Source organism: Cyprinus carpio, chromosome A3 (assembly GCF_018340385.1).
Source record: "Cyprinus carpio isolate SPL01 chromosome A3, ASM1834038v1, whole genome shotgun sequence".
Lineage (NCBI taxonomy): Eukaryota > Metazoa > Chordata > Actinopteri > Cypriniformes > Cyprinidae > Cyprinus > Cyprinus carpio.
Window position 1 is genome coordinate 32,166,679 of NC_056574.1, and position 26,316 is coordinate 32,192,994.

General features: G+C 38.5%; 1 protein-coding gene across 2 annotated transcripts in view; it reads right to left on the minus strand.

Moving 5' to 3' along the window:
* The window catches only part of LOC109096494 (probable helicase with zinc finger domain), a 49,240-nt gene that overhangs the window by 22,491 nt on the left and 433 nt on the right, over positions 1-26,316 (minus strand). For both annotated transcript variants that reach the window (XM_042730470.1, XM_042730461.1), the window contains exons 2-21: positions 23,448-23,648; positions 22,679-22,715; positions 21,709-21,833; positions 20,531-20,587; positions 19,770-19,818; positions 19,551-19,626; positions 19,234-19,432; positions 17,475-17,582; positions 16,828-17,128; positions 16,010-16,277; positions 14,844-15,183; positions 11,428-11,558; positions 11,023-11,202; positions 9,225-9,326; positions 8,202-8,380; positions 7,187-7,305; positions 5,136-5,281; positions 3,564-3,711; positions 3,195-3,378; positions 1,658-1,886 (exon numbers count right to left, since the gene is read on the minus strand). In XM_042730470.1, the coding sequence (XP_042586404.1) occupies positions 1,658-1,886; positions 3,195-3,378; positions 3,564-3,711; positions 5,136-5,281; positions 7,187-7,305; positions 8,202-8,380; positions 9,225-9,326; positions 11,023-11,202; positions 11,428-11,558; positions 14,844-15,183; positions 16,010-16,277; positions 16,828-17,128; positions 17,475-17,582; positions 19,234-19,432; positions 19,551-19,626; positions 19,770-19,818; positions 20,531-20,587; positions 21,709-21,833; positions 22,679-22,715; positions 23,448-23,630 (3,161 nt within the window). In that variant the 5' untranslated portion in view covers positions 23,631-23,648. The remainder of the gene's footprint in view (positions 1-1,657; positions 1,887-3,194; positions 3,379-3,563; positions 3,712-5,135; positions 5,282-7,186; positions 7,306-8,201; positions 8,381-9,224; positions 9,327-11,022; positions 11,203-11,427; positions 11,559-14,843; positions 15,184-16,009; positions 16,278-16,827; positions 17,129-17,474; positions 17,583-19,233; positions 19,433-19,550; positions 19,627-19,769; positions 19,819-20,530; positions 20,588-21,708; positions 21,834-22,678; positions 22,716-23,447; positions 23,649-26,316) is intronic.

A 26,316-nucleotide genomic window follows, 5' to 3' on the forward strand; every position in this document is an offset into this window, starting at 1 on the left:
GGTCCCTGATCTAAAGTGTTACCATTGATTCTTAAATCCAAGGATTATCATTTAATCAATACTTGGAAAAAAACTACTAGCATGCTGCACAGTATATACTCAATACTGCCTACTGCTTTTTTTGTTTACAAATAGTATGTGAAACAGAATAAAGTGCATTGCATTGTGGGATATAGCATCGCACCCACTGTGCACAGAAAACGTGCACAATTTCACACAAGACAGAATTAGACATTTTTCACAGAAACAAAACATGTCTGAGATTACAAACAAAGACAGATCTGCAGACATGGCTTTGCATTGAGAACGTGATCAAAAAACTTGCCCCCTTTCAACGAATGAACAAAAACATGAGAGCTGGTTCGCTTAAGCCAGAACCATTAGATAGAACTCAATCACTATTGAACTGGCATCAGAATTAAAACAAATGCGGTCAAATGCAGTTGATGTCCTACGGGCTTATAGTTGCAAAGAAACTTGTATAAAAGGTTTTTGAAAAAAAAAAAAAAAAAAAAAAAAAATTAATAAATAAATCCCATCTGTTAAACAGTGGGTGAAAGAAACTGTAAAGTTATGACATTTAGAAAAATCTGTTACTTTTTGTTAAACATATTTGATCTCTTTGATAAGATTTGGCATGTCCTTCTGCATTATCTTGACAGCGTAGGTTGACCACCCATTGGTGTGCCATTACTTAGGTCCCTAGGGGTCTTTCTGCTTCTTTGTATTTGCGTTTATTATTATATTTATTTATTTATTTTTCCTTTTGTTTATAATCTCATGAGAGCTGTGAAGCAATGACAGCTAGATTGCCGGATTACTAGCACACACATACACGCTGCAACTAAATTACCTGGATGATCGATTCATCTGTCGATTGTGTCTTTGACTCTTAATTCAGATTCAGCGTCAGAAGTCAGTTTAAAGGTTTATCGGACAAGACTTTCTACAAAATTGGAAATACTTGCGTGCCTTTCTAAAACAGGTTTTAAATGCTTTAAACAGCACATGCATCTGAAAAGCACCTGATGGGTTAAGTCACGCTAAAATGCATATGAGTTTGTTTTTGAAACTCTTAATATGAAGGTGTGCACTCCTGCAGCAGCCCACTCTGTGACTATTTCATTAGCATTTTCTCCCTAGAAACGTGTTATTCCCTAGTGTAAAGTGACGTGACTGGCAAATGTTTACCATGCACATGTGATTAATCAATAATCATATTTGTTGTTGATTATTTTTTTGATTCGTCCTTGCACTCACACACTCAAACAACACGGCAGTGACGGTAAACAAGTGCACTGGCTTCACACTGTCCTCCAAACAGAACCCTGAAGAGAGGTGCCAAACGATTTGATGTCTCTTCTGTAGAAGCAATGTCTGAAGAGCGTGTTAGTCGAAGCTGACAGCGGTGAAGTGCATGATGGGAAGGCAGACGGACAGCTCTTCCTGTGGGGACATTGACTACACAGGTACTCACCAAAACCAGACAGCAACGAGCCACTGTCTGCCCAGCACACACATCCAGACAAGCTTACCCACAAATCAGAAAGGCCCATTCACATCAGCGAGTGCGACAACATTCAGAGCGCAATGACTCTTTTGTTTTTTTGAGTTTAGGTTCATTCTTGGTTAGGCTAGTTAAAAAGTGCCGGCTTACCTGCAGCGTCCCACCGAGCAGAGAGCGATGGGGTCTCCCACCACGGCCACCAGGGACTGCGCTCGAGTGATGGCAGTGTTCAGCAGCTTGTAGTTGGACAGGAAGCCGTAGTCCAGGTCTTCAGTGGAGTCCTCCACCAGCTGCTCCTTCCTCTTGATGGCCGTCTGCTTGTGTTTGCAGGTGTGACGGGTGCGAACGGTGCTCAAGAACAGCACGCGGAACTGCTTACCTACGGACAGCAGAAGCTCTGTGTAATTAGCATGTTGTTAATGGTGCTACCTAAAGTCATCCAATACAAAACCAACATAAAACAGCATTTGCAAAATACCTGGATGCCGGGAGAAAAATATATATATATTTTTGGAATAATGTACATTTGTTCCCAATCCAGCTCTTTTCTCAGACACCAAACGGGTAAACTTGCTCTTTCTACCACCCTTCTGTGCTGACTCATGGGGTCTGGTCTAAAACCTAGTGATCTTCCTCCGGGGGCACATTCCAGATGCGAAAATTGGTCAAATGTTGAATTGAAGATTCCTCACTTTGACAAGATTGTGTGGTAGCATCAAATGTTTCCTTCTGCAGAAAGACAATCTTTCTAATTGGGTCGGTGAAAAATCCAAGACGATAAACTATTAGGGCTGCAAGATTAATCATATTTTAGTCATGATCACGATTTCTGCTCTTTGATATTTGCCCCGCTAGTTATTTATTCTCAAAACGTTTTTATTTTTTTCATTTGACATTTTTGTTATCTTGCATTGCTATCTATCAAGTCTGCATGAGGTTTCCAGATGTCAAGTGCTTAATCCCCCAATAATAGATTTTGCCTTATTTTCTGCTCTCCATCGCAATATTCTACTCATATGAAAGGTGTAAAGTTGAGGTCACATTAGCGACATTTTATGGGCAGAAAAGGTCAGTTTATTGCCAATAGTGTAGTGATGTATGACGCACAGCTCACACAGTCACTTTTAAACCAAGCAGCTTTCTGCTGGTCAAAGCACCAAATCTGCACGACTAACTTGAACCCTTTGCAATATCTGCGCTTGGAAATCTTTCACCTTCACATTAACTTCCAAATTGTGTGGATGCCTATTGAAATGCCTGGATTTCACCTACAAAATTTCACCGAGCAACTGTAAATATGAGTGGAGCCAGTCTATATTCCTTCACAAGGTCACTTGTACCATTTGCTAAATCTGTGAGCAAATCTTCTCGGTGACATAACTAGTACAGTAAATTCTGACTAAACTTTTCACTTCACAAGACATTAATTGTTGGACTGGAGTGGTGAGGATTATTATTATTATTTATTTTTTTTTATCAGCTGTTTGGACTCTTATTCTGACGGCACCCATTCACTGCATTTAATTCACTGATTTAATGCGGAATTTCTCCAAATCTGTTCCTATGAAGAAACAAACTCATCTACATCTTGGATGGCCTATCTACCATACTTTTCCCAAAGAAACGATATAACTTGTGCAATTTCGCCGTATTAAAACACACTGTAGATCTGGCATCTTTCACTCACCCTGGACATTCAGCACTCTCTCCACGCTGACCTCTGGCATCCTCTTTTTGCGGAGCTCGGCTCTGATTCGGAAGACCTGGTCGGCGTAGGGCGAGACCACGCCGATACTCCCCTCGTCCAGCTTCCCCCAGGCCACGGGCCACTTCTTCCTCATCTCCTCCACCCGCTCAACAATCTCAAACACCTGCAGAAGGACAACAGAGCATTCCCAACGGATTCTCAATGATAACGGTCCAATATTTACACAAACCCATTCAACTGGAAACGAGACCTGTTTACACCAATTCCAGCACAATAAAAACTATACCTAATGGATCAAAAAGCACAAACAACAACAAAAACTCTATTTCTTGTCAATATTGAGGTCACCTCGGCGTTGTTGTAGTAAGCCGTGCTGTTCTTCTCTTGCACATCTTCTCCGCGGGCAGTGAAGAAGGTCAGAGGGTAGAAGTCCTTATGGGGCGGCTGCTTCCCGCTGGCCATCAGTTTGCCCTCGTAGAAGAGCTCAGACGTATAGCTGCGGTCAGTCAGAACACACGGTCAGCACTTAGTGCCTTAAAAAGGTCATTTAGCTCCTTTTTAAACTATCAAGAGCTATAACTCTTAAAGATTCAAATCTAACGTTAACAGCTTTTGCATATATATTCTAACACATTCGGTGTTGGCTGAGTTGAATATTACTCACTCAAATGTTCCACAGCACAAAAATATGTAGATTGTATGCAAAATGATTACATAAAAACCGACATCATGTAAATTTCTGGGTTGGAGACAGCCATATCCATTTTAATTAACAATTTGACATCCAAGCTCTCCAATCAAGGATGCTTTATTCATTTTTCTGACTTCTCAAGGGTTGGGGGACGGTTTGGGGGGCTATCAGCGAATGCTTGAACGCATCAAAAACAAACTGGCACTCAATTTCCAAAGCCCCAACGCTGGTGGTGTCAACGAGGCTCCCGCAGCTCAGAGAGGTGTTCCATCTTTGGCTGCCGTCTTTGATCTGTTTTGTCAGATTTCAATCTCAATACACACCACTGGGTGTCCAAACAGGGATTTACAGCAAATGTGTTACTGTTGGCATCGACTGTACGGTCTGTGTGTGTGTGGCTATAAGCCTCAATTTTTACATGCAGTGCCTTGTCTGTCCCTGAGGAAAATAGTCTCGTTTTACATTTAAATCATGGATTGACTGCTCCCAGGAGGATTATGTTTTACGATCAGACAGATTTACATAAAGTAATTTAAGAATACACAGCGGGGTTCAAAGTCTGCGGGAGGAAACCGGAGCACCCGACATAAAGCGCTGAGGACTTGTAAAACTAATAAGAGTTATGCAAAATGAATAAGGAATATTAGTAAGACTGTACAATAAGGTTCAATTATTTAACATCAACTAACAAATTATTAACAAAGATTAAACAATGTATATACTGTAACAAATGCATTGCTCATTGTTAGTTCATGCATTAACCAATCACCTCAACTTATAGAGCTTATTGTGAAGTGCTATTCTGTAAAGTATTATTCTGCACTATTTCTAGGTCATTTGTGACACTGATAATGTGACTCCTTCGTACAGATGGTCAGATTCTTGTTTCTTGTTAATTATTTCGCTCTCCTAATGATGCACAATTATTTAGTTGGATGCCTTTTATTGTTTGGATTTAGATTGCTTTTTACCTGCAGTCTGACATTGAGAATTCGTTGTTTTTTTGGTTATGTCCTTGTAGTTGAGAACCTCTTATTTATGTCATACATATAATATATATACATAAAAACCAACCCAAAAGACTGAAGCAAAAATGGAGAGAAAGGAAGAGTGAGAGCATGAGAGAATCTGTTGCGTAATTGTGTCTGCAGCAACACGGCCCTAATGCTTTGTGTGTTTGCATGTCTGTCTCTCCTCAGGAAGAGCGGTGTGAAAAAGTTCACACCTACTTGATGATTGCCTCATGGGAGCGGTAGTTTTCGCACAGCAGGATCCTGCAGGGGTACTCGGATGGGTAGTGCTCGTACAGCCGGTCCAGCAGAGACACGTGCAGATTCCTCTCCCTCGCAAACTCACTGTACACAAACGGACTGAGCTGGAAGACAGGAAAGCTCAGAGTCACTCTTAAATGCGTTATATTAGACAATGGCCTTTAGGTTCACTGAGCTCAAGTTAGTCTTGATTTTTCTTTTGGATGAACTATTTCTTGAACCTATTCGTTGACTTATGTTATTGGCTGTTTATAGAAATAGGAATGCACCATCTTTGTATATCTATAGCTCAACTTTGCTCTCTAGATACCAGATACCATACTGGTCCACAAAGAAATGACTGTCTTTTCCTAAGTATTAGATCTGAGGCCCCTCCTCCACATGAGGAGGCACAAGGTGGGGCGTGAGATGAATTATTAATGCAGCAGGAAGTGGGGGGGGTGATGAGGTTTCTATCTAAAAGGCATTTAATTAGAGGCCCATTGGTTCCACTCGGGCTGAGGTGGAGTCAGACACTGACAGAGGGCAGCGAGGAGAGACAGGATGTGACAGCGCCGAGAGCCTGTGGCCCTGATCAAGCATCTCTGGGTGGAGCTTAGTACACAGTCATCAGTGAGGGCTCGAGTTCGGATCCAGCGATAATTAGCAGAAATATTTTAATCCTGGTCTAAGTTCTTCTAGTTCATTTACTTTAAGTTTTAGGTTTTAGTTTTAATACATTTTTATAAATATTCACTTGTAAGCAAATAAAAGGCACCAATAAATCTATTTTTTTTTTACACTATCTGTTTAGCAAGTGTAGGGCCCTATGAAATCAGTTTTCTATTTTTCCCCAATTTTTTTTTCCTGTTTAAATTTTTCTGTATTGTCCCCCATTTCAATGGTTAGATTAAATCTAAATCATGTTGAATTAATTAAAATAATGAAACACATAAGATTTAACATCAATTTATTCACGGCCCTTTGAAATTTATTTATATATTTTTTTATTCCCAAATTATGTTTTTTATTTTTCTGGATTCTTTTAAAATGGTTCAATTAAAACTTCAGTCATCAAAAAGCATGTCAAATGAATTGAACTCATGAAACTAATACAGTTTGACAACAATTTATTAAAGGGTTAACAAATGTAAATTTTTTAGGGCCCTATAAATGTATTTTATTTTTCCATTTTTTTTTATTTCTGGATTCCACTGCAATGGTTAAATTACAGTTTTTAAATATCAAAAAGCATGTCTAATTATGAAACTTACAATTTATCCAAAAAAAAAAAAAAAAAAAAAAAAAAAAAATTCATAAAAGAAAAAAATACATTTGTAGGCCCCTAGTAAATTGGTTTTATTTTTCCCAAATTCAATTTTTCTGCATTACGTTTAAACGTTAAATAACATTTTTAGTAATCAAAAAATATTTTTAATTAATTTAAACTTTAATAATTCTTAAATAAACAATTGAAGACTATTTAATAATAACTTATTAAAAGCCTTTTTTTTCATTCTTTAAAAAAAAACATTATATATTACATTATATTATTACATTATATATTACATTAAATACACATATACATACATACATATATATACATATATACATACATATATATACATATATACATACATATATATATATATATACATATATATATATATATATATTTTTTTTTATTTATTTATTTATTTTTTTTTTTTAGGGCCCTATGAAAACCTTTTTTTTTTTTTGAATTTCATTTTAATTCTTCTGCATTCTATTTTAAATTGTGAACATTACATTTTTAGCAATCCAGATATATAATTTACATAACTTAATGACCATCAGATTAACAAAAATGAAAATTAAGGCCCTATGAAAACAGTTTTATTGAAAAGAAAGTTGTTCGAAATTACTGAAGCAAACAGGATCAATTCTGACTTCCTGTTGACTGTAACAAACCTAATTCTCTGGTTTTCTGTTTGTAAATCACAAAGACATGGACGGCACTTTCTCAGAGCTGATATTCCTCACTCAGGTACCTGCATATGGTCTCCTGCCAGTACGACTCGGGTGCTCTTAGTGGCCAACGCCAGCGGCATGATGGTCTCGCACTCCATAGCCTGGGCTGCCTCATCCAACAGGATGTGTGTGAAGATCCCTTTAGAAACACACACACGGGAATGAAATATTCATCACATGGAGCTTCATAGGAGAAGGCATCAATAATAGAAAACACATACACACAGCAGCCATTAACACAACAGGATGTGGCACAGAGGAGGTTCTGCACGCACCATCTCATGGGAACAGGTGTATAGTTTTAGTGCAGGTGTGTGATTGACACATAACTCACAGATGTGCAGAACACAGGAGCTGGGGGATGCATTTAATGTTTGCAGTATATTCCATGTTTATTTTTTTTTAAGCAACTTCAATGGCCTTAAAGACTGCACTACCTTGTAGGTAAATTTGATGCTGCTTATTATATTTTGGTGATTAAAGAGATAATAATTTAATGGTAAAATGGCAAATGGCAGTTTGGCTGAAATGAGGATTCTCCTCTGAAATCAACCATCATATTAAGTCAGATATTTATCAACTGGCCTATTATTTGGACTACAAGACATACAAACCCCAAAATGTTTGTCACTGGAGGGAATAAGCTTTCACCCCTCAAAACAGATTAGTGTGACTTTAACTAAACTGATAAGAAAAGTGCGAAGACAAACGAAAAATGAAAAGACGACAGCGTTGGGTGTAAATGATGCTGAGTGTGCAAGACAGGCGAGCCGGGTCTCTTAGCAACAGATGATCCTGTGCGCAGACACACAGGAGGAAATTAGTCTCTCCTAATAAACTGCTGTGGACCCCGCTGCATCGCTCCTGCAGGAGGGGTTTAATGCGGCCGTGTCCAGCTGTGTCAGGTTTCGGTTATGTCTTTCTGGTTTAACCAGATGTGTGCAGATTTGAAAACTTGCTGCAAGTGATGTCTTTAGCATGCCGAGAGTATGAGGAATATAAGCGAGGAGCATGTGTGTGTGTGTGTGTGCTCACCTGGCTCCAGGTCAAGCTGGCAGAGGTACTGGGACGTGCTGAGCGTGACCACGACCACACGGTGGCGCTCTACATCCTGTCGCGTGGGCATCTGGAAGGTGAAGTACGCTCCGGAGATCAGGCAGTACTGCTGCACCAGCGGGTGCACCGTCTTCACCCAGCGGTTCCTGAAATAAACCCTGAACAAACAGAAATGGGATAGTTCACCCAAACATGAAGATTCGGTCATTTCCTCCCCATCATATCAGTCCAAAACCATAGAAGAGACCTCAGTCCATCCACTGAAAGTACACTCAACCAAAACGTTGTTGTATTAAAAAACTTACGAAACCAGACATTTTTATTAGAAGAGCATGAACTAATGAACTGTGCACAATAAGACCAGGGTTATTTATCAAGAAATTCATATCATGTTGTCGGCACAGGCCAAATTTTGAGATACTAAAAGAGAGACAACAGAAGAACACACTCGTGTGGGTGGTGTGCCAATGTGACCTTAAACTATGAGAAAAACACACAGTTTTAAAATACTCTGGGTGACTAACACCATCACAATTGCATAACAAATCTCCTTCCACAACGTTAAGTTTTCAAATCATTCATTTAGAAAATTATCATTGTGCCCCATTCTTTAGCTAGTCCTTTCAGATTAGAGACGTCAAAAGCACAGATACTTCAGTGCCAGTACATTACTAAAATAAATACCTTTCTTTTTTAGTGTTATTTTTAGTATAATTTATATATATACTATCACAGTATTTTTTATTATCCTGAATTAGTTTTTATTTTAATGTTCCATTTTCCTTTTTATTTTAATATAGTATTCAGTTTTGTTTGATTACATTTCTATTTAGCTTATATTTATTTTATTTTAGCTTTAGCTTAAGTAGTTTTAGTACTTCAACGTTAACTTATTTTCTGTTAGTTGCCACAGTAAGAATTCTGATTGCATTATTTTTAATTGAATTATTTTTGTAGTAATCAATGACAATCATACAGCGCTCCAAATGCAGTGAGTGTTACCTGAGAGGTCGTGCGTGTGGATTACCAGCCTCCACGTATGGATGAAGGTAATCTTTAATGTACAGATCTGCTGCACTGTTTGAATGTGTACAGATCAGAACCCTGAAACAGAGAGAACAACCATCATCAGGACAAAAAAAATAAAAAATCCAAATTCAAATATCATCTTAAGTTCAGCTCCTCTGTTCTTCAAGACTATTCCTAATGATTAGCAAGGACTGCTTTGGGATCTATACAAGTTAAGCTCCATTGACGACATCTGAAAAATTTATTTAGTCTCTCAAAACACACACAAATGTGTTTTCCACTTACAATGAAAGTCTATGGGGTTTAAAGGTAGAACTGTCCAAACAAGGTCGGTAAGCAATTCTTTCACACTAGTTTCATGTTAACAAGTATAACATTTCTAGTCTTGTGGGTATAGTTTTGAAAAAGTGTGTATTTTAATGTTTATCACTATATAATGTCTTGCCCAATAGACTTTCATCGTAAGTGCATTATTGTAAAGTAGTTTTAATGTTGTCGGCAGCGTTTTAGTTTGGTCTTAATCCTGTGTCAAAACGTCTTTTTGGTTTTTAGTACATTTAGTCAACTTGTACGGTTTTTACTCTGGTCAAGGTTTTAAATTGAGAAAGTCTGGGGATTTTAGTCTAGTTTTAATCAATGGAAACAGTCATTCTACACATTATAAATCATGACTTCTGATCTCAACTGTTGTCATTTAAGAGATCTGGTCAGAATTACTGCAATTTCACCTATAAGCAAAAACAAAGAGGTCTACTCAAACACCAGTTTATTTGACCTCATCTAGTTTCTTTATATATGATATCATCATATAAATGAACACACTGCATTATGAAAACTGGCAAAAATCGAAAGCTAAACCTGACATTTCTAATATTAATTCCAATCATTTCTAATTATGTTTTCGTTTTCTATTGAAACAACAACAAAAATAGGGCTTCACGATTAATCGAATGCGATTGTCACGCACATTTTGTTAGTAAAGCCGGTTCTGCAATCAGTACTAAATCATCATCATGTGCTTTCAGATGGAGCAGCATTTACTACACAGAGCCGTAATTTCACTGAAAGATGACAATCACAGTTTCTGTCGAATCGCGATCTCGATTCCATTTCGATTTATCATGCAGCCCTAAACAAAAAGAACTGCAGCACAGAGATTGCACAAGTACATTTATTCAGCAACCACAAATGCAAACAATAATAGTAGAGATCCATGTTTTGATTTAGTAATTCATCACTGAGAAGGTTTAATGGCAGATTTATACAGCTAACAGTGCAAACGACCATGTGAAGGAACAAAGTCTGCCTCTATTACATTCTCATTTGGGCTGAATATCTCAATGTAAATCGCTAAACTCCAATTTACAAGTTTGTCAGTGTTTTTAGATAATCTGCCTTATTTTGCACAGTGCAAAGTGCATGTGCTCGTGGTTGCCAGGTTGCAAAGATAAAGTTAAACCAAGGGCAGAGAAGTTCTGATAGGGGGATTTAAACTTTTGGCATCTGGCAACCCTAAGCATGAAAACCGTAAAACAGAGTTTTGTATAGAGAGAGTTTTTATTTTTTATACTATATTTTAGTCTCGTCTTTTTCCATCTACCAAATTGCATATTGATATAGTCACAGTTATTGTGTAATGACCTCATCCTCTTCTTCGTCTCATCTTAGTCATGGAAAAAAAGTTTTTCACATACTGTGGGATGACTGGAAATTATTTTCGATGGCAAATTTCTTCAAGGCTGAGCATGTAATGCAAGCTTTTCCTGCTTACCGTGTCTCAGGCTGCTTGAGGATGTGTTTGACAGCCTGGGCCAGCGTGAAGGTCTTGCCTGTGCCGTAGGGTCCGATGATGAGCACCGGCGGGAGGTTGATGGAGAGGGGGGTGGTGATGGCCAGAATAGCCTCCTTCTGCTTGGCATTCAGACGGGGATCCAGCTGCTCATCCCACTGCCTATGGCACCGAGGGAAGAACAACTTACACACTGGCTACAAATGTGCCGCCAACACAGCTGATGCCAACACACACAAGCAGATATTATTCATGTCCTCTGTCATTGTAGGTGCTTATAAAGCCAAGAAGAGAGTCTTTGTTAGACAAGGGACTACTGCAAGCAGATCTCCAGGTGTGAGCGTGTGTGTAAAACTAACTCGTTTGGGTCTTTGTGTGTGCTCGTACCTGTTGGGACTCCAGGGGATTGTGGGAGTGAGGCTGACATCTGGAAACAGGATACCGTTATCGCGGACGCGATCCAGAGCATAGTGCATCTCACACAGAGGAAGCCTGTTCAGCTGAAACTGCAGCTCCACTTGCATCCAAACACACAAAAACACACCTGCTGTTCAAATAGACTCTGCCAAGACTTTCTGGATTCATTTGCACACACTTTTCTAGCAGCGCCTGCCATGTGCTAAAGACAACACATCTAACAGATGACTGAAAATGCCTTTTAGAGGAATGGTTTTCAATAGACAGAGTGAAATAAACATCATTTTAATGATACAATTGTATTATAAAACTATCTTCATGTCATTCCAAACCCATATGCTGTTGTCAGTGGTAGGGGTGCACGATAAATATCGGCCGATAATCAATGCGCATCTCGTCACTAAAGCTGCTTATCTAATCAGTGGTAAATTCCATCAGGTGCGTGATTTCACATAGAGCAGCTGTTACTACACAGAGCCGTTGTTCACTGACAAGCTGTGCAAAACATGCGCAAAATATAATTGTGGTTTTAAGCAGCTTGTCAGTGAACAACGGCTCGGTGTAGTAAATGCTGCTCCACGTGAAAGCACACACATGTAGAGATTTACCGCTGATTACAGAACCAGCTTTACTGACGAGATGCGCATTAAATATTGTGTGATATTTATCGTACATCCCTAGTATCCTGATTACGTAACGCCGTTACATGTTATCCGTAAGACCCCAACCCTGCACAGCATTAGAATTAATCCATTATCACCCCTCTTATGGCTTGAAATGTTCTGGGACAATTTTACAGTCATTTAAGGAACTGTCAAATTATTATACGTACGACACAAAACCCAAGCCCACACAGGGATTCTGCGAGACTAAGGATTCAACACTATTTAAATACAGTGAGCGAGAGAGAGATAGAGAGAGCGAGAGAGAGAGCGAGAGAGAGTGAGAGAGAGAGAGAGAGAGAGAGAGAGAGAGAGAGAGAGAGAGAGAGAGAGAGAGAGAGAGAGAGAGAGAGAGAGAGAGAGAGTGAGAGAGAGAGAGAGCGAGAGAGAGCGAGAGAGAGCGAGAGAGAGCGAGAGAGAGCGAGAGTTATGCTGCAGGGCACAGTGATAAATAGGATCTGTTAGACGGAGTAAAGAGGGTAAATTAGGCCAAATCCTGCTCTTTGTAGAGGAGCCTGCTTGCTGACAGCATCTTGCCTTTGACAAAAGTCTCTGGGGTTTCTGCCATCGCAATTCAATTTACAATGGCAAATAGCATACGCTGCTTAAACCAATTCCATTACATATCTCTGGCACGTCTCTCTATGACAGGTTGACTGAGACTGTACACAACAAGTTGAAAACAATCTAAAACTCTTGACCGTTTACATCAACACAGACATTAACCAATTAACGTCTTTTCCAGCAAGTGACCAGAAGCGAGAAGCTTGATGAGAAACAGTAAATACAGAACAAACTTTACTTGAAAGGTTTAACAGCTTGAAGGTTAAATGTCTTATGTAGATCAAGAGAGGTGAAGTTCAAGCATCTAGGTCCCAGGTGGTTGCTAGGGTGTTTTGGTGGGTTGCTAGGGCGTCACTAATTGGTTTCTAAGGTGTTCTGGCTAGTTACTATACACTGCTAGGGAGTTCTGGCTGGTTGTTAAGATGTTGATATAGGCCAGAGTGTTCTGTTACAGGACTAAAAAGATATAGCTAGGGTGTTCTGGCAGGTTGCCAGGTGTTAACAGAAGTTGCTAGGGCATCGATAGGCTAGGCTGTTCTGGATAGTTTCTATGAGAAGACAGCAGTTGTTAGAGTCTTCTGCCCAAGGCATTACTAAGGGGGGTTGTTAGCATGTTCTGGCTGGTTGTTAGGCTAGTGTATTCCAGTTTATAGAAGCTGATAGTGGTTACTAGGGTTTTTGGCTGGTTGCTAGGTTGCTGCTATTGGCATTCTGACTAGTTTATAGTAAACTACATAAGTTTCTAGGGTGTTCTGGGTGGCTGACAGTTGTTAACAGAGATTGTTATGCTGTGTTCACACCAAACGCTAATAGAGCGTCAAATTCGCGTCTACCGCATCTAGTTTGCCGCTTAAACATTTTGAATGCATTCGCGCATCTAGAGCGAAATTGACGCGTGTCCGAGGCGAAATCCGCTTCTTGTGGGAGGGGCAAGTGCTAGGCGGTTTGTTTGTGTGTATGATGGCTGATGTTGATCGAGCATTCGAGGCTTTTCCACTTTTTCCTGCACACGTCCTCTGAATAAACACATTATATTGTTAGCGAAAAGTAGCTGTATATTAGGGGGAAAATAGCTGTAAAAAACGGCGGGAAGGCCACGGGTCGATAAACGTGTATGTGACTCAAAAGTTAAATGTGTATTTACAACACACTCTTCCTGAGCAGGCTCCTGATTGGTTAACGTGGCACGAATTGACGCCAAAATTCAAATTTTTCAACTCGGGCGTCAGACGCGAATTCGTGTCAAACGCGTAAATGCACAAAAAGCACCATTCGTGCGTAACGCGCATATCACGCCAGATGCCCAATTCGCATCATTTGCGTGAACTAGACGCGGGAATGATGCAAATTCGCGTTTACCGCGCTAAATGCCTCATTCATGCTGCGAGACCTCCAGACGCGCGTAAACGCGTCTGTACATTGACTTAACATTGAAATCATTCACGCCAGACACACTATTCGCGTTTGGTGTGAACGCAGCATTAGGATAAACTGGTTGGTTGCTAGGGTGTTGTTAGGCTAGGATGTTCTAGCTAGTATCTGAGGAAACAGTTCTAAGTTGTCAGGGTGTTGTGGTGGGTTGTTTAACTGGGGCATTATTAGAGGGTTGTCTGCTGGTTGCTAGGGTATACTAGCTGGTTTAAGGAGTCAACAGAGTTTACAGTTTTTTTGGCTGGTTGCTAGGTTAAGGTAATTTTGCTGAAAGCTAAGGTGTTCTGGCTAGTTTACAGGAGATTACATAAGTTCCTATGGTGGGTTGGCAAAGCATTGTTAGTTGGTCTCTAAGGTGTTCTGGCAGGCTGCTATCCATTTCTAGGGAGTTGATAGGCTTGGGTGTTTTGGCTTATTTATAGAAGATGGTAAAGTTGCTAAGGTGCTCTAGCTGGTTGCTATGGCGTTTTCTAGGTTAGGATGTTCTGGCTGGTTGTGACCGAATTACTAGCGTCTTCTGGTTGGTTGACAGGTGTTAATAGGCTAGAGTGTTCAGGCTCATTTGTAGGAGATGGTAAAGTGTTCTCGCTGGTTTCTAGACCACAGTGTTCTGGCTGGTTTATAGGAGATCAAATATATATTATAGGAAGTTGATATTCTTGGGTGTAAACTTGCTTTTCTTATAATATAATTAGCATATGGGAGGTCTTTTTGAATGTCATAACATACCTGCAGCTCCTGATCCGCCACCAGTCCCAGCTCGTCACAGCAGTCCTTACAGACCCGCAGAAAGATGTAGTCTTTCGTCTTTTCCTCAATCAGGGCCTCGTACACGCGTTCCTTGGCTCCGGCTGGCTGGTTCTGACCCATCCGCTCCTTAAAGACAGGCAGCAGCAGCACAGAGTTGACCTTTGTCATGACCAGTCGCCCAGCCAGCGTATCTTCAGACAGCGTCTCTGTCAGCTTGAAGCGTGCAAACAGCTGTCCGTTCTGAGCGTACTTGGCTCCACCAGAAATGCCAGTCAACATAAAGCTTGTCACCAGCTGCAGGTTAACCTTGATGTTGAACCTGAGAAAAAAAAAAAAAAGCAGCACGTTTAGGAAAACATGACACAGCAATGTTGGTTGCACCAGTTACTGTCTGCCAGCCTTAGTTTACATGTCAGGAAATATAATTAAAGGAACAATAATATATGAATAATTAAATTACAATATGTGATTTGAAACCTTTAATTTCTCAAAATAAATGAACAGAATAATTTTACTTCCACAAACAACGCTCACTTCCTTTTTCAAAAAGACCACCTGTGACCTCTAGTGGTAACAAATAGGAATTATTATTAAATATTTTAGAAGAATATTTCATTATATAAGCTTAATCAAAAATTTATATTAAATTTGATGCATATTGACTCAAGTAAAAGCTCCGGCCTGCAATTTCCAGGTGTCAGGGTGCACACCTTTTATCACCTCTTCAGCAAACAAAGTTGCATTTACAAATGCCCAGGCTGCAAATATGAGCACTTGTTAGGAAAAACTAGAAGTTTAGTCAGTACAAGGTTTATTGCATCAAATCTTTCTTTTGAAGGAAGCATGTAAACAGGTTATCCTTCTGCAGAACTTGCACATCCCCAAATGTGTTTTGTAAGTAACTGGTACTTTTGCATGCTTTTATATTCATGTAAAAAGATAACATTCCACTGACTGAGACATTCCACTATTATTAGTTAAAGTTACAACGCTGTCGCGTCCTGATATTACTGTGCTGCTGTCAACTTGATAATTACCTGTACATTTCACATTTTAAACGTGATCTACAACTGGTTGCTTTAGACATCAGTCAGAGAGCCACTCTTGTGGAACACACTTGATGGTGATCCTCAGAGACTACTCACTTGCTGACTTCTTTGTACTGAGCGATCTCCTCGATGTAGAGCAGGTCGTGCAGGCGGGGCTGGTAATTGTCTCTGGTGAGGGTTTTGTCCAGCACAGACTGGGTGAAGAGCTGGTCGGCAGAGAGGGGGATCTGATAGCGGGTCAGTAGACTGCGCTCTAGATCCATGTTTTCATTAGGGACAAACTCCACAATGGTTTTACACGACGAGTCCCAGCGCTTAGCCGTCATCAGGAGCTGCTGTCGCGCCTGCATCAAGTGCTCCAGATCTGTGGGGTTATGGGTAGTGGATAATGATGAAATGCTGATCTAGGGTCACATTTGACAATATACTGATATGCATGCAGTTAGGATCTCTGGGGGGAGACATGTTTCATAAAAAGTAGAAGAGATACTTAGCAGAAAGAGTATTAGCAAATTATTCTGTATTATATCTTATGGCATCAGAAGATGTTGTATATCAATTTATCAGGAGTCAAAAAAAATATGTATGATTGTATACATGAATAAATACATACGTATATAGGTTAGTTCGTTAGTTAAGTTTGCTGCAGGGTTCTTTCCTTTGCTGCAATAGCAAATTTTCAGAAGAAGGCACTTGACTTTGGGTTTTTTTATGGTTTTTGGAGCTTTAAAATAACTATTGGCTTTCATTGCATGAAAACAAAAGAAATAAATAACAGTACGAACCCTCTAAAATGTTCTTTCGTCTTCCACAAAAGAATCAAAGTCCTGCTCCCTTGAAACCACATGAGGTTTGAGTAAAAGCATTTTCAATTCTTTACCATGTAACTTTTAAGCATTTTCCCGCCATCCTACCTTCAATGGAGGCAGCGTCCACCATCACTCGCTGCATGAGCACGGGCTCAGAGCCGAAATCAAAAACCGCGGTCTGCCGGAAGGTTCCGAAGATCTCTGTGCTGAAGGAGACCTCCACAGTGTAAACGCAGTGGTCCATGCCGTTCTGCACCAGGCCGGCCGCGCTCCACTCCTGACAGCCACCCTCACACACCTCCTGGGGCACCTGGGTAGATGCGTCCCCGGCCGAGACCGCCGTGATGGAGAAATGTGGCCGGTTGGCATCGTAAAGCAGAGCGATGCGGTGTAGCGTACGTACCGGCTGTTTGTGACAAAAATTCCCACTTGTATCAGCCTAGAGATTCAAATCCTCTTCCAAGATCACTGACAATTTTTAAGGCTTTAAAGTTAACACAGCCCCATGTTAAATCCATAAGTAAGAAATAGGAAATTCAAAGAAGAAATATACGATAGCAAATCATCATTTGCTATTATTTATCAAATCTTTAATAGATTAAAAAATAACACGCACCATAAGAATGAGTATCAAAGTTAACTGATTTTGCATTGACTTTATCTTTGAATACATTATCAGATTTGAACGAATCTGAAGAGATTTTCTTCAAACAAACTGTGGCTTGTGAAAAGAGAGGCTAGATTGTCCAAACCTTGCAGAAGAGCGTGAACGTCCAGGCGTGAGATGATTTCTTGGTGTTGACGGTAATTGAGAGATCTGAGCTGTGCTCCACAGTAACTCCGTCCACACAGTCATTCATCTGCACGACACAACAAACCATTAAATCAACAGACGAGCAGCAGCATCTGCAACAGCTCACCACTTTCTGACTTAAATCAAAAAAAATTACCAAAAATCAGGGAAAAAAAAAAAAAAAAAAAAAAAAAAAAAAAAAATTAAATCGGTTCACTCCGAGCAGAATCGATATTTTAACGTTTCTGTTCCTGCGTTCCCCTGATATTATTACCATTCCGAAACCAGTTTGGGTGGAAGAAATACATTACTTTTTAAAAACAATTTTCTTTGCCTATAATTTGACTAATAATAATAATAATAATAATAATAATAATAATAATAATAATAATAATAATAAAGTACAGTGTTTCTTTACTCAAAAAGAAAAGAAAAAAAAGAGAGATCTGGTAGCGTTAGCCAATAACCCGCTGTGCTTAGTCACAGCCAATACAGCATCATCTTTTCCAGATTTTAGCCAAATGTAGGCTACTATAAAAAAATCTATCAACACTTTAAAGACATCAAAGTATTTTTAAGATATTTAAAAATGTATGCTGCATTGTTAAAAAAAAAAAACACACTTGTATAAGATTACGTTTTGAGAGTGAAAAAACAAAAAAAAGTCGCATTCTGAAATAATGAAGGCTAAAATACCTGTTGGCTAAAGCAAAATGGTTAAAAACATTATAAAAACAGTTATTAGTTTCTCTCCAAAACTAATGGCCATTTCAAATTTTCGATTCTGTTCGGAACTATAAAATTGGATTTCGTTTCTGGTTCTGTTCCTGACAAAATTTCATTTGTTTCCGGTTTTCGTTATTTGAACTGGTTTAGAGGCCTGGTCAGAATATTCTTTCTGTAAACATAAACTATGCTACAGTGTTGTCAATGGTTGCCAAAGAGTTTCCAAGAAGCACAACGTATATAACATATGGGTCTCGCTATCAGCCTGTAATATAACTAGCTCTACATCAAAAGTAGACTTCAGAGTAATGCATCAAAATAAACCAAAAAGTTTTCATTTAACTTAAGTCAAACAACCTTAAAGTCAGGGTAGGTGATTTGTTTCCAAAACAGTTTTTGTTATGCTGGTTGACAGTCACATCCCAATAGCAATCACTAAGTTATGTGGTCTAAAAATGTAGGTATATGTATTTATATTGTCTGTGGAAGGCATAGAAGGACCATAAAATGTTCGTCCAATCACGTTCCTCGGTCCGAGGACTACGATAGGCTGTCTTACTTGCTTGTCAACGTATGTATTTGCATACCTCCATGCAGACTATAACGTTTTCAGTGTGTTCCATTACGCTATTGCAGACTGAACGAGAACGGATGGCGTTATTATTGCTTTATACTTTAATGAGTTTTGTAGAAGGTGTGGCAATTACAATTAATGGATGGTCGGTCTCCACAAATAAAGAGGTTTACGCATCAACTGAAAACAGCACAGACTTGGTTCATTACAATGAAAATCAATTCAAAATGAGAAATCAATTTTGCGCTAATTAAACGTCACCGTTTTGGTAAATTTCAGCCATCCAAAACTTTTGGCCACCAATGCATTTCAATAAAAGTTCAGTGCATCACTACTTAATTTGGCCTTTAGTAAGCTGGTTGTAGCTTACTAGTGACTCTCTAGTGAACGGTTAGATATTCTATCAAGAGGACTGTACCACTCTCTCCGGCGTGAGGGAGTTGATCCATTTCTCGATGAGTGCCTCCATGTAGTTCTCAGTGAAGTGCTTGCCCTCCTGCTGCTGTTTGAGGCGGATGAGTCGGGAGGCATAGCGCTGCTGCCATTCTGTCAGCTCCTCCTGAGAGTGAGCCGAGGTGCACTGAGCTCCGTACCGACACAGACCCTGCTCTAAAAACCTGACGGTAACCAGCAAAACAGCACATTACAATCCATCAACAAGAGAGCAATAGCACACAGTTTGGACAAGGAAGCGGTGTTGAAAATCAACTCTATTGGCTGACATGACTAGTGTACCTTTTACACAACGTGTACTCCTCACTACTAGTGACCCCTCGAGGAGGAGGACGAAACTGCCAGCCTTCCTGAACATCTGTCCAGAGAACACCACATAGAAAGAAAGAGGAAAGAACGATAGACAGCGTGTCAGTGCAAACACCCAAGCTCACATAAGAGCTAGAATATCAGAGATGAAAACGGATCCTGGATGCATTGTGAAACTGAAGTGGAACTCACCCTCCTCGTTCTCTTCAGGCAACTCTGATGCCATTTTACTCCTCACAGCCTGCAATTGAGACCATCCTTGTGAGTCACACGCAAAAACATGCACTATTCTCTAACATGTCTCTTAGTCATGCACAAAAGCTGTGGTGAGAGGTACTAGTTCTGAAACTTGAAAGTCATCTGAAGGCAAGGGTTGACGTTTTCACAGAGAAATGAAAACGCAAGTGACGCTGACTGCGCGTAAAGCCTTTAATTTTGCCATTTCATGCATTCTGACTTATGTACACTGTTACAGAGTCGGATTCTTGTGCTAAACATGACCAAAGGCTCAAAAAACAAGTTAGACGTATGACGGAGTATTTCTGTGCCAAATACACTCCTTCAGGGCTCATATAAGTTACGGAAAAGTTTTTTTCAAGTATGGCCTTGTATGACGCCATAAAGCAATGCGCTTCATTTGTTAATTTGTTAGTCATAGTAAATTTAAGTCAATAATGTTCTTGTTTCTGTTTTATTTATGTCGATGTCACACTGTGCTCGTGACTCTTTAGCTCTGCTCATGTACGGCAAGCCTTCAGGAGCTTGACTGTTTTTAGACAGAAGCGTAAAGCTGTATCTGTCTTTTATAAATTTGAGCAAACTAAAGATATATGAAGGATGCAATATTACTCTATAGGTACTCAATATTAACATGAGATTGGCAGAAACTGTGTGGGTTATGTTCCCTTTAAGAATGGGTGATATAAGAAACAATCACAGTGACACAAACTGACCTCTATTTCTGAGAGGAGCATCTTCAGTCTTGTCATGTCTTTAGTCATGATCCCATTCTATGACAACCAAAAAGCATTTGTAAATTTTAGTGAATAAAAAGGTAAGAAGTTTGCAATATAACGTTTACAGCACAACTATAAAATGTAGAACAAACCTGTAAAGCTTACAGAGCTCCTAAAGCTGAATGCACAATTGTAAAGTTTAGCAAATCTGAAGTTTACAAAGCAATTGTAAAGTTTACAGCACAACTATAAAATGTAGAACAAAACTGTAAAGCTTACAGAGCTCTTAAAGCTGAATGCACAATTGTAAAGTTTACCAAATCTGAAGTTTACAGAGTAATTGTAAAGTTTGCAGTACAATTATAAAAGTTAAAAGCAAATTGTAAAGCTTACAGAGAACTTGGTTTGGGGCAAAATGTTACAACTGAGAACAAAACTGTAGTTTAAAGCACAAATGCAAAGTTTATAGCAAACTGTGTAATTTTGTGCAGAATTGTAAAGCTTTCAGAGCACCTAAAGTTGAGAGGAAAATTGTAAAGTTTAGAGCAAAATTTAAGTTTATAGCACAAATGTAAAGTGTACAGCAATACTTTGTGGAGTGATGCTGTAAAGCTTTACAAAGCAACTAAATTTGAGAGCAAAATTTGATAGTTTAGATCAGAGCAGTAGTTTACAGAGCTGTAAAAGTTAGAACAAAAACAGTAAAGCTTATAGAAAACTTAGTTGAGAACAAAACTATCGTTTAGAGTGCAAATGCAAAGTTATCAGCACAAATAAAAAAAATCAATGCAAAACTGTAAAGCTTTCAAAGCACCTAAAGTTGAGAGGAAGAAAATTGTAAGGTTTAACGCAAAATTAAAGTTTATAGTCCAGTTGTAAAGCTTGCATAAAAATAAATATTAAACATTTGTAAGGTTTGGAGAAAAAAAACGAAGTTTACAGTGCAACTGTAAAGTTTACAGATAAACTAAAGTTGAGAACAAAATTGTAACATTTACAGCATAATCCAAAATGTCTTTAATTTCATTAAAATGAACTAATGTAGATAGTTAACTAAAAGCCATCTAAAAGCTTTTACAAGCATGATAAAATCTGAGATACATATCACAATGTCAATTTAAAAAATACAATACATCAAGCTAGCTCATTTGGAAAGAAATTGTGAGTTGGTTTACCAGTGGTTCTCCATAAAGTGCTTTAGAGAGAACACTGCACACTTCCTGTAAGCTTCCATCCAGCAGCATACTCTGAAGACCTGCCCTGAAACTGCCATCTCCCTTCCCCAGCTCCTCAGCAAACACTACGTGAACAAACACACCAACACACCCGAGTGATCAAACCAGTCCACACACAAACGAGACATCCCATAATCCTGAGCTGTCTGATGAAAGGCATGGTTCTACTTGAGTGCCTTTTATCCAATTTCACAGGTATCGCAATTTTGATATATCATACTATGTTGTGTTTCATCTTGTCTTCTTTTTTAAACAGATTATTTACAATTCTACTACAATATAATACTTTTTTTTTAGAGATGAGCAAATTATGGCATTGATTAAAGGCCAAAAATAAATAAATAAATAAAGATTAAAGGGACAGTTCCCCAAAAAATGAAAATTGTGTTATCATTTACTCATTCCAAACCTGTACGAACATCTTTATGACAGTTAATGGTAGCCATTGACTTCCACTGTTTTTTTTCTTCTCGATATTATAGAAGTTAATGGCTACTGTCAACTTTTTGGTTACCAACATTCTTCAAAATATCTTCTTTTGTGTTCAATAGAAGAAGGAAATTCATAAAGGTTTGGAACAACATGAGGGTGTACGGAAATGATCCCAGAATTTGTATTTTTGGTTGAACTATCCCTTTAACAAACATTTACATGGATGAACTGTTCAACCTGAAAGAACCATACAGTACCAAAGTACTAACAGTGGCCAACGGTAAATCTTGCATAATGATTTATATATATATATATATATATATATATATATATATATATATATATAAATCTATATATAAATCTCTCTCTCTCTCTATATATATATATATATATATATATATATATATATATATATATATATATATATATATATATATATATATATATATATATATATATATATATATTATATCTTACCCATGCTTGCAGTCTTCATCAGCCTGATCGTAGTCCTTCTGTTGAATCAAAAAAGCACAAATCGTTTGTTACTTTTCCACCCTCCTAATCAAAACTATATGCTATGGGGTGTAAAAAAAATTTATAAGAAATTATAGTGAAAATTATAGTCACTTCTTAGTTTTTGATATTGACTATTTTTTCTAACAATTTTCTTAACTCTTCTTAGTTTTTGAAATGTACTTATGAAATCAATAGAAGATCACTGAAGATTTTCTCAGTACATTAACTTTGAAGCGACCTGTATAACAACAATTCATCATGTCTTGACTTCATAAAGCAACAATAAACTCAGCAGACACTAGTTTTATAGTTGTTTGACTCTTGAACCTAGTAGTTTAGAGACTAAAAATTGAGTTTGCACAAAGATGGTTACATCTTTTAATTAAAAACTCTGCAGTTGTTTTTTTGCAAAGAGACAAGGCAGGAAATGAACACACATCACCAGACAAATGGGAGTATTATTTTAAAGTTGGCTTTTTTTTTGGTTAAGTAACAGTGACAAAACAGTAACTAGAAGTCTGTAAGGTGCATGTCTGTTTGGCAGTATAGGTATGACCTGATCTTCTGTGTTGCTTTGTCACTTACGTCTTCATAAAGCCACAAAAAGGAAAAGGTATAAAAAAATAAATAAAAAATTAACAGCACAACAATTCTCCAAACACTTAATAATAATAAATTTAGAAACAAAAAACATGGATGCGTTTCTATGCTATGACGTGTCGCCTCACCAGCTGGAGTCGCGCTGCTATGCGGTAGAGCAGGGCACGCTTTCGGAGGAAGTCCATGCTGGGGGTCGGGGGCCCCATGGCCAGCAGGGCCTCTGTGCTGTGAGCCACTGCCGCCTCATACTCCTGCCTCACTAATGATCCAATGGCCTCGTCACATGACTTCTGTGGCCTCCTGTCCTCCATGACTCTGGGACAGAGTTTCTGTCATGGGAAACACAAAGGGTTAAACACCTCAAAACTGTTATATACGAGCAGCAAACCTCCTGGATATTTTTGTTATACATGGCCCCAAAGAGTATTTGGACACATAAATCTGAAATAGATTTTCTCTTCACGTTATTATTTTTGCTCTAAGTCTTTTGGTGGTATTTTAGCAGATGCATGAAGTTCACATAAGGTGTAAGCAATCAACATCCACAGTCACAATATCTCACAATGCATTTTGTGTTCATTTAGAACACTGAATCTATTATTTTATCATTTAAAAATTAAAAATTGTGGAAATACTCAGTTCGATAAAGGTGCCTGTGTTACCTTTCTTTAAAATGTGTATGTATTGTTATATAATGCTGTGACACTCAGATTTTAAGTGTGACTAATGTGTCTTTTAATTTGGAATTAAGCTTTTCAAATTTATGATTATTATTCAAGGCAGAAACGACTATATAAGCAGCTGAAGGCACACAAATATGTTTATCTGAAGGACTCAAACTTGCGGAGAAATTTGTAGAACACATAAAATGGCATTCAAATAGACATTTTCACACCGGTTGCACAAATACTGTTGTAGTGTGGTGTCATTTTTCCTTTTCTGTAATAATTAGGTCACAGCTGTAACGTCCATCTGGACTGAGTTAGCTGAGGCTGCTGTGAACACTTTTTCCACATTTTTTTTTTTTTTTTTTTGGTTTGAGGGAATGCTCCAAAAATTTTATTCCAAGCAACTTAACCAAAATCCAAAAAAAAAAAAACAGTAATATCTAAGCAATATTATATATCTAGTGATGACCATCTTATGAGAAGACACCAGCAACAATTCGGCCCAAATAGGCTAATCCTTCACTTATGGGCATAACTTTATACTATCGAATTAAAATAATAATACATTTTAATATACTGCTTTAGTATTTTGTACATTTCATGTTTTGAGTAAGTTTTATTTTTGGGTCTTTTTATGCCTTTATTTTGACAGGACAGTAGAGATTTGACAGGAAAGCACAGGGCAAAGAGAGGGGAGCGGGATCAGCGAAGCTCCTTTAGACTGGAATCAAACTCAGGTGGCACTACATGTCTGTGTACTAACCACAAGACTATCAGCTATCTGTTATTTTATTTAATTAAAAAAACAATGCAAATACCAGTGATTGTGCATTGAGCACATGGTATATAGTACCATAGTATTTCCATCACTGCACAATGATACCACAGAGTACTTTTTGTAAGGGTTACATAGAGATTAATTATCATCAGTAAATATCATACTGTAATAATGTGCAGTAAAATAAACAGTACTGATACTAGAGTCTCCAGCAAAACACCACAGTCAGTGTGTTTATTGTTACTACTGTAAAACCATATATGGGAAGTCTCCTTCAAACTAAAATTGTCTTTGTCCTTTTGTTTCCTAGTTTTTATTTATGGACACTGGTCATCAAAACATACCAAGTTATTAGATTTACTGCAGTAAGAATAACTGTAAATTGGCCATGCTGAATGATATAAATAAAAATATGCCTATTCTTATTTATTTATTTTTTTTGAGGTTAATATCATTCTGCTGAATATGCTCCCCCAAAATATGCCACAGCTTTACATGATTGTAAATATGCTGCTGCTTTTATCTTAACATTCACGTTATTTTACATTATTAAAATAATTCAGCCTGGGGCTTTATCAACTTCTTACCATATGGAATGACTGAAATTTGACAAAATATCATATTTTATACACATATACATACATATACACACATATAAATAAATAAATTTTTTTTTTAAATGCTCACTGGTTACCGATTAGTTACGTAATAACTTAATGTAAAATAAAATGTAAAGATCTATCAAACTGACTAGATACTGGATGTTGTAAATAAAGTTTGAGGCAGGCTGCTTAAATCTAAAGCCAAGAAGACACTCATATAGTCCCACATTATACACACACAACGTGATATTAATAACTGTATTGTTGTTGATATTTGCATACTGTTCAGTTTTCAAGTGTAACACACACCCTGTGCAGAGTCTGTCACTTACACACAGAGAGAATGGGTCTGTCAGGTATCACACAATAACAGTCTTCCCAAACCAACATCTAATTAACCTCCAGCACACCAAACAAGGCAACAGAGCCCCAGTAAAATATATAAACACTCTATATTTGGATTCCGGGTCAGTTAATAATAGATGTCCCGTCTGAGTGCGAGTGTGTGGCCGCGTCTCAAACGCCAGCGCGCTGTCTACCCAGACAACATCCACGGCATCGCAGACGCCCTCGAGACGCTCGGTCCCAGCGTTCGATTCGTCCGTTCAACCAGTTCGATTCGAACGCGCTATTCGAACGTTCGAAAATGCGTTCACGACGCCCGAACGTGATGTCCAGGAAGACAGCCCACTAGGTTTTGAAACACAGCCGCCGTGTCCATCCAGAAGAACAACAACAACTGCGTGTGTGCCGCCACATCAACCCAAATACACACAAAATCAGCCACAACGTGCAGTTATATACACCATATATGATTATGGGACGAGCATAGCGGTTGCTAATCACGATTAGTCACGAGAGAGAAAGGTTATAATATCTGTGTGTGGACTGCGATGGTCGCTGCTCTCGTGGCCTTGAGCTCCAGTCGCCCCCGGACACACAGATTCAC